Raw genomic sequence first — 9,349 nt, forward strand, 5'->3', positions numbered from 1 at the left:
TTCCCCTGCCCCTCGCTCCCACTCCCACCTTTGCCCCGGGATGCTCTCCATTTAAAGGGTACAACTGCCTGCGGGAGCGTTCAGTAGAAAAAGGGGTTTTGACTGAATAGTTTCCTCAGTGTGCTCCGTCTCCTTTTTTTTTTTTTTTTCCCCCGAATTATTTCTTCTTTTTCTAGCAGCGGATGCACTTCTGCCAACCGAGCAGCAGTGTCTTGGCTTAATCAAGGGGTGTGTTTTTGACAGGATTCCTGTGGAAGCTTTTTCCCCAGGGCACTTACTCTAAATTGGGGCAATCACTTTTTGTAACGGCACTGCACATCCCAGCGCAGCCTCATCCCCTCAGACAGCTCTGTAGGGGGCTGCTTGAACATGAAACTCTTCCATAAAACCCAGCACAACCAGTGGGGCACTAACTGAACATCTTTGCTTAGGGCCTCCAGAGGCACACTTAAAAACCCCAAAACACAGACATTCCTTTGTAATGGGTTAATTAAATCTGCTGAACTTGAGATAAGAGGAAGAGACTGGCAGAGATCTTAGAAAAAATAAAAGTTTGAAGAACACCAACCATTTCTTAAAGTAATAAATTGTAAAGAGACATGTTTGCAGTTCTCAGTCCCATTTATTTGGAAAGTGTTAGCTAGGCAACCAGCTATGTTCTCTATACACGCTCTCCAGATCTGGAGGCTGGATGTGGAGAAAGCTTGCCATCATTATGCAATGCAAATAGAAGGGGGAGTAAAAACGAACCTGCTGCATGTGAAAAGATGCCTACATTATCTAGAGCAGGGGTGGCTGTGGTAATAAAGGGGTCTTCCTACTTCTACTTTATAGACACTATTCATAGCTTCAGAGGAGTATAAGAAGCAAAGCAATAATTGTAGTAAGACATAACATTGCTGTCATAGTTTTTGGAATTCATTAGTGAGATCTGATTTTTTTCACTGGGAGGGAAAAGGATCTTGCGTTAGAGGAAGTGTCAAGTCAACTGCTCTTATTCAGAACTGACATAATGATTTATCCTGTGACCTTGAGTCTGGTATCCAGGGTCAGATCCTGACACCCTCAGGCTCACCCTCAAGGAATCCAGTATGACCATGAAGGCAGAGAAAATACAACTGCTTAGGACCTAAGGGCATCAAGATCTTGCCCATAATTTCAGTGATTATCTGCACTTGGGCTAGCATTAAGTATTTTGGTTGAAAAGTGTTGTTTGAGTATAAAATAAGAAAAAAAAGAATTTGAAGGAAGAGTCAGCCATCTCAGCCTCTGCCTTCAAGGTCTGTTTCTAGGCACAGCAACTGCCAGGATATGTGCAACCTATAATTTGTTGGATAAATAATTTTATTTTTGGATTAATTACCTAGTTACTTGACTTTCTTCCTCCAGTTACACAATAGTGATGAGTTGTTTGTTAGAAATGCATATCCTCGTGGCAGAGAGAAAGGCAAATTCTGGCTTGTGAAATTCCAGCTGTTCAGTTTGTAGCAGTTTTCCAAGTATGCCAAAGTGTAAGACATCCAATGGTCAAGGAAAGATGCTCTGTTCAGTACAGCACTTTTCTGAAGATTCAGAATTTAGTGTGGCCATGGCAGAATATTGTTAATCTTGTAAAAAGTGGCTAACCTTGCTTACATGTGTATTTTTGATAAGTTAAGCAGAGCTAAAACAAAATGTTATCCTTGATCAGTAAAATTACTCACCCATAGATGACCCATGAAATAATTCCCTTTGTAAGGGCCCAAGAAGCACATTAACTTCCTTATTCTGCTTCCCTGGAGTTCTGTAATATGATATGTAATATTATTATTTTTGGTAAGAGATGCCTTGATGAAGAGCAGTCTTCTGTTAATACTGTGGTTTTACAATAATGGGCAAAACTGCCAATAGCTACCTTTTACTGCTCTGCTTCTGTTTTACTAAATGCAAGGTGATCCATGATGGGATGGACAGGGCCGTCCAACACCACAAAGATCTGTGCTGGTGAGTTCTGTGGACTGTACACGGGCAGGTGTAAGCAAAAGCATATTGAAAAAGGATGAACGTTCCCGTGAGTTCTGAACTCAGTGGTGTGACATTCCAAAGGGGTGTGACGGTGGTGTAAGACTTCCCAAAGGCAAAACGACCCATTCAAACAACATGAAGGTCTGGCAGAGGAGGGAAGTGGGAATACACGTCGCCTGCTTCCTCGCGGCCTTTTTGAATATCCTTTCAGGGTGTTTCAGGGAGCTGCATTTGAAGCAATTTCTCTGTCGTGTGCTATCTGACTGAAGTGAATGAGCCAAATTCACCCCAAGTCAGCACAGCCTGCTTATGCCAGTGCTGTTCTCAGGTAAACATTTATAAAAAGCTGTATTTTGTGGTCTGCTTGAGGCAGTGATTAGTGGCAAGAAATTTGGAATTTATAGGATTGACAGCTCTTTGGGGCAAAGAGTGTAGCTTTCACTATTGTGTCAGAGTTTGATATGCTGTGGATGCTGCAACAATAAATATGTCATAGTTAGTGAGATCATCTACTGAAATGCACTTAGGGAAATATTTCTTCATTTGTGTGGGAAAAAGAGTACTATTGATAGGAGTTTGGGGATGGATGTCTGTACTTCATAATTCATTACTGAAAGAGATTTTAATTCTCTAATTAAAAATAGATGTATCTTTTATATTTAAGATTCTATTATTTGCATAGGATTCTCCTTTGGTTGTGTGTCTCCTCAGCCTTTTACCTCTATTTATGGAAACAGAGCAGCTTTAACATGTGAATATATGCAATGAGTGGTCCATTTTCTGTAGCTTAAAACTCAGAGAGGAAATAGGGGCTTTTATGTTCAAAAGAGGTTGCCATGAATTAAGCCTAATGCTTTTTTCAATTACTTTTCAAAATACAAAACATATTTACAGTGAGCTTCACTGCGAGTCAGGAACGGCAGATGGGAAGGGTACACATACTGCTCGGGATAATCCTGGAGTTTGACAGAGGCCAGATTGTTCACTGACCTTACAGGACATTCCTTGTCTTTTTTCCAAGAAAGTTTTCTTGAGTAGCAATGACATCTGGGACTTTTGCCCCCAAAAGATTATCTCAAAGAAAATGAAATGCACTCCGTCCCAGTCCTCAGTATCAGTCAAACTGGTATTTCCATCTGCCAGGTTAAAAGATTCACAGAACAGCTATGTTAGAGTCCCCAAAAGAATCAAATTAGCAGATTTAAAGAAGAAACAGGAGATGCAAGAAGTGATTTCCCACATTTTACTGCTATACATGTTTGTCAAGAGGTTAGCGCAGCCTCCCCACAAGTGTGACCCAAAAGCAGTGTCTCATTGGCCACTGGCTTGAGGATGCTGCTGAGCTTCTTGCGCTGCTGCGAGAGCCTTGGGCACTGCTGTGCAAGAATTATATTGCTAATGTGATCTCCAGTTCAGCTGCTGTAGTACACTCATTCACACAGAACACACAGACTGCCTCTCTCCTTGGTGAAATTTAAATACTTATCATATTTTTTCTAGTAATGTTGATAATTTCTAGCAACTGTTTGCAAGCAGTGTTCTGGAAGATAGTGACGACAGGCTAACACCTCACTGCCTGACAAGCCCTTTAAGATGTGCTGTCCGAGGTGATTGATGCTTCTCCTCCACATCACTCCACATCAGCAGAACGCAAAGGTTCTACAGCAGCTGGGAGAGAGATGTCAGCTCGGATAGAAAGGATTTTGGGATATATGTACTTTTTATTCTAGAACTGGTAGTGCTCAGCTCTGAGATGCATTTCTTTGTCATTTCAGATTCATTGCTCGGAGTTACTATCCTTAACTTGTGTCAAGGACAGTTTTGCTAGGCAAAGAAGAACTTTATAGTTTTGCCAGGTGCAAATGGTGATTTCCTCTCCCCTTTGTCTAGTGTACAGGAGAACTAACTAGTTTCACAGTTCAAACAGCGCTAATCTGTTTCCTACTGCTAACAGTGAGCTCTGCTGAAGTTCTCCAGAATATCTGCTTGAAAGGAGATGTGTACAGAGTCAGAGTGTGGATGAAAAACCATCTTCTTCAGCTTTGGATTTCGGAATGACTTCCAGAGCGATAACAGTACACGTGACCATGTGGCCATTCAGTCAGCTGGGCACCCCAGTCTGGCCTGGTGGGAAGTAAAGATGAGTGTTTGATGAGCTGGTATGCCCCTTGAATTTTACAAATCAATAGCTTAATTCTACAAAGTCCTTTTCCTACTAAAACAAGCTTTACAGCAGCTTACACCAGGAAGTGAAGTTGATGAATCAACTAATAGTAGTTTCCTTTCTTTTCATCTTTACTGCTTACACTAGGAAAAGTTAATCCCTTCCCATGTGTCTGTTCTATGCTGGTCTTCCTTTTTCAGGTACAATAAATGAACAATATTTTAGGTCGTAAACAATCCCAACTGCTTATCAAAGATGAATGAAATTCCCCCACTGTCCTTTATGTGAATTTAAAGCACTGGATCGGATCTACAGAAGAGAGGAATCTCTTCTCCTCTCCGGGCTAAACAGTCCCAGCTCTCGGCTTTTCCCCATATGAGAGGTGCTCCAGCCCCTTAAGCATCTGCATGAAAAAAGCCTAATGTCAGCAAAAGCTTTGGGAACCTCGGGGATAACTTTGTAACTGCAAGTGGAGGTTATTTGGATTCACATGTTCTCTGAGTATCCAGGGCCATTCTGTGAGCACCATGCTAGTCTGTGAGAATGGCAGTGACTGACTAAGAGTGATTTTCTTGCCCATTTCAAAGAAATTTAAAAATGAACCAGCAGTATAAACATCAATGATGTAAATCCAGCCATAAAATGATGTCAGCTGTAATGCTTTAATAGCCCCCCCTAGTATTAAGCGCATATAGCTCCACTAACTTCAACACATTTGTTACACTGATGATCTGACCCTAAGGCTTTATCAATAATAGAAACAAGATTCATTTTAATTGTGTCATGGATATTTAAGTAAAACTCCCTCTAGATTGTAATCTGTGTAAAACACATGGCAAGCTACAGCTCACAGTTTTTAACCCAACTCTCGTCATTTTAGCTTCCTTCTAGCTCTATGGCTCTCCTTAATGCCATTAAAATAGAATATTGACACAGGATAGATAACTGCTGCGTACTGTAAATGCTTTTTCAAAACAGATGAAGCTCCTGGCAGTTCTTGCAGTGACTTTGCTTCTTTTATAGCAAGTGACTGATGCTAAGTCAGTTACCTGGGGACAAGTACTTGATCCATGCAAGTACCTATTGTGAAAGGGGAGCAGCAGGATTTGATTTTATTATTTTTCTCAGGTTGAGTACTCATAAATACACATGGTATTCGAATTTTACAACGACTTGTACCGAGCACTTTGTGACTACTCTGTATGTAGGGACCATAAGCTAGATTCTCCCGTCTCCCAGATCAGGCACACAGGATATCTCAACTTCTAACTTGAGTAGTGTTTGCAAAACATTTTACAGAACTTGGCTGCAGTTTAAGCAACAGGAGTCAAAAAGTACCATCTTCTACTGAAAAGATAAAGGGATCTGAGGCAGATATATGCATTCAAGCATATTCTAGTTATTTACTCTAATTACAGAAAGACAAAGTATCATTCTTCACCTATAAAAGGAGCTCAGATATTTACTGCTCAGGAATAGCATTACATATCTATGGCTGAGACTTACAAGTTACAAATAAGGACATTTTTAAACAAGTTACTTTCAACGTAGTCTCATATTCTCTGATCTGCCAAGGCCTTAATTTAAAAAAATATTTGTTTTCTGTATTAACTGATAGTATTGCCAGAACTAAGGTAATGAATGTAAAAGAAAAGAAATGAAAGAATTTCTGAACTGCAGTCTTTGATGGTATTGCAGAAGAAAGCCAGACCTTAGCATCTGGAAATCATAAAGTATTATGAATATAGTTTCATTTAAGGAAATATTGACAGTTGGATGACTGAAAGACCAGCACAAAGGCAACAGCAGTCTGATAGAAAGACATGTTTATAGACTTGAGGAGACCCTATAAAGAAGGAAAAAACTCTGTCAATATCTGTTATAGATCTTCAAAGCCCTTGTCTAAATCAATGATGTTATTCCAATTTATGTAGATGAAAATATGGCTCAGAGTTTTCCAAGATCCTTACTCAGAAGTGATACAGGAACCTGAGAAATATCTGAGAGTCATTTGAGATTAACACAGAGTTTCCTTGCTCACGGCAAGGAAACATTCTAAATGCAATTTAATATGTATCCCCAATTTTAACATCTTGCCATGAACTAATGAAGTTTCACTTTGGAGCCGTGTCCCTGTGCTTTAAGGTCACCTAAGCTTTGACAACTCCATTAATGCAAATTCCCAATGTCTCTGCTACTCAGAACTTACATTTATACACTGTAATTCCAGAAGTCCTTCCTTATATAACTGACTCCATATATGTGGGGCAAGAATTGTACGACCAGGCAATCAAAGGTTTTCCTTCCAGTCCCCTGTGAGAAAGAGCTGGTTATTGTAGGATACTCTGCTCCCGTGCGAGCTGTAACTGCGTGTGCTGCCTGAGTGCCCAGACTGGCATATTTTGGAGAGAAAAACCAAGTGCTTTATGGGGGTCAATGGCGCATGAACACTCTAAGAAAGTTACAGAAGTACCAAGAGAGAATATTGGTACGGTGGCTTACCGTGCAGCCTTTCATTGGTGTTTAAGGAGTTTCTCTTCTGTCACTTTATTTATTGCTGGACTCAATGTAAGACGCTAAAACAGTGCTCGGACAGTTCTGATCTAGTACTTGCAGTCAGATACAGGCCCTCTCAAGCCACTGGCAAATTTTCCCTTTGCAAATAGTTGTGGCAGATGTTGTCACAGCCCTTCAGTGAACAGCCACAGTGCTGGCAAGAGGAATTGTGTGAGCAGGCACAGATCTACTTGAAATGAAGTCTGCCGGCTCAGTTTAAACAGTTAGTGAAGACAATATAAGTTTGCCTTTGTTTTTAAGAGATTATGGAATATCCACATAACTGCTTGTACCAGGAGGGTCGAGGGACTGGCATCTGCCAGGGGTGGGAAATGACAACAGGAGACTGTGCTGATGTCCCCAAGGAGCACCACTGGATCAGAAAGAAGCACATGCCCAGCACCTGAGAGATGAGCCTTACTTCTGGGAGGGGGACTGTGGCATGCTGCACGGAGCTGAGGGCCACCTCTTTGGCTTGGAATGGGGGAGAACTCCTGGGGCTTTCCCATGGGCAGCCTCCTGAGGTCCAGCGCTGCGGTCAGGTCTGGCCCACGGCAGCTCCGTGCTGGGGCCGTGGGGATGTCCCTTCAGCGGTTCCGTGCTTTCAGCTGTTCACTGTTCAAGCGAGAACTCCTTTTTGACCATATCTTTGCAGTTTTCAGGTGTTTGCACACCTTCTATTAGCATTGCTTCTCATATTTCTGAGGCCCAATGGTACTTTTCACAGCTGTGTAGTTTTTACTGCTTTCCCATCACCTCTGCCAGTCTACCAGCCTTCCTGATCTCAGCTGTTCCGCAGTGGTACTAGGAGCTGTCGTAGCTGCTGTGTCCTGCTACCCAGACAGCTGCATTTCAGCATCCACACAGGCATTGTATGCAGTATACAAAGTGTCTTGGTTTCCCTCATGGTTTCTTTACATTTCTAAATCTTTTTTTTCCCTTTTTTTAAAAAAAATAAAAGAAAAAACATTTAAAAAGTATGTGCTTGTATTTCAGAAAGAGGCCATAATCTTCCCTGAAATACATTTTGTTTTAAACAGAAATATCTGAAATGCTTTTCCTGTCTATATACAGTATTTTTCCACTAAATTACCAATATGGCTGATTATTCTGTAGGTGGTCTCTGGTGTGAAGGAAGACAATGTCTTTTTAAAAATAACATTTTCTGTTATTTTTCTGTTTTTAAACATGGCCAAGTTTTAAAAGATACTTATTCTCTTTACCTAGAGCTATGACTGACATCGGAGATTACATAGGTTCCAACATCGAAATATCCTGGTTACCCAACCTGGATGATTTAATGAAAGGGTATGCACGTAATTTCAGGCCTGGGATTGGAGGTGAGACTTTGAGAGTCATGTCTCTTGTTTCTTACAATCCTTCTGCCCTCTAATATTTATGTGAATTTCATCCTCTAGGTGATGAAAAGATTGTGGTTGTTTATTACTTGGATACTGGAAAAAATAACAATCAACAATTTGCTTGATCGTGAAAGAAGACAGACTGTACAACCGAATTAGCAACATAGTTCTTAAATCACTGATTTCTAAGTTGAAGGAATTTTGGATTACATTACATGGTGATACTTTCTGCATTTGCTTGAAGTTGTGCTGTTTGAAACTAGCTGATGTGGTTTCCAGGAGGGATTCCATAATTTTCAGTAGTTGTGATTGTATCTCTTGTCCCTTGTCACTGAAGCAAGGTGTTCTGCTGGAAATTGAGGATGCAATCTTTAAAAGAGTTAAATCTCTTGCTCTAAGGTAGATTTTACTTGGGAAGTGTACTTTATCATGGAAAACTCTTTTATTAATTCACTCTGTATGAAAGAATTAACAGTCTTGGCTCGTCTGTATTTCTGTAGGTACTATGATGTAAATCACCCCATTCAAACATTTTTTTCTCAGGTCCTCCTGTTAATGTTGCTCTTGCCATTGAAGTAGCCAGTATTGACCACATCTCCGAAGTGAACATGGTACGTTATCAGTTCCACCTGCCAAGCTGGGAACGTATGCACTGCAAAGACAGAAAGTGTAGAAAACTGACCAGAGACACAGTTTTTAATTGGGGTTTCTCTTGTCATAGGAATATACCATGACGGTATTTTTGCACCAGAGCTGGCGAGATGACCGTCTGTCTTACAACCACACCAATGAAACTTTGGGCTTAGACAGCCGGTTCGTGGACAAGCTCTGGCTGCCGGATACTTTCATAGTAAATGCCAAGTCTGCCTGGTTCCATGATGTGACTGTGGAGAACAAACTCATCCGGCTCCAGCCAGACGGAGTCATTTTATACAGCATCAGGTGAGGGAGAAAGAGTGCAAGTGTACTCTGTCATATAGTAACTTTTTCAACAGACTATAAAGTAATCAATTCATTTTCCTAGGATGATTTACTAAAATAATTATTAATTTAAAATGGAAGGAAGTACTGGTGACTCTGGCGTAAGGATTTTGAACATAGTTGCCTGTATTAGTAGCAAGTTTTCAAAGTTTTCCTTTTAGTCTTTGAGTTCTGAGGAAAAGGCTCTATCTGAATGCAACTAACTGGCGTTCATGTTGCTTGGAACAGGATTACCTCAACTGTGGCCTGTGACATGGACCTTTCCAAGTACCCGATGGATGAG

The 9,349-nt window shown here is 40.8% G+C and overlaps 1 protein-coding gene across 1 annotated transcript in view; it reads left to right on the forward strand.

Moving 5' to 3' along the window:
- The window catches only part of GABRD (gamma-aminobutyric acid (GABA) A receptor, delta), a 15,136-nt gene that overhangs the window by 415 nt on the left and 5,372 nt on the right, over positions 1-9,349 (forward strand). The window contains exons 2-5 of the mRNA XM_010087791.1: positions 7,952-8,064; positions 8,629-8,696; positions 8,807-9,027; positions 9,295-9,349. The exon at positions 9,295-9,349 is cut by the window's right edge and continues 52 nt beyond it. Of these exons, the coding sequence (XP_010086093.1) occupies positions 7,952-8,064; positions 8,629-8,696; positions 8,807-9,027; positions 9,295-9,349 (457 nt within the window). The remainder of the gene's footprint in view (positions 1-7,951; positions 8,065-8,628; positions 8,697-8,806; positions 9,028-9,294) is intronic.

Source organism: Pterocles gutturalis, unplaced genomic scaffold, assembly GCF_000699245.1.
Source record: "Pterocles gutturalis isolate BGI_N339 unplaced genomic scaffold, ASM69924v1 scaffold31281, whole genome shotgun sequence".
Lineage (NCBI taxonomy): Eukaryota > Metazoa > Chordata > Aves > Pterocliformes > Pteroclidae > Pterocles > Pterocles gutturalis.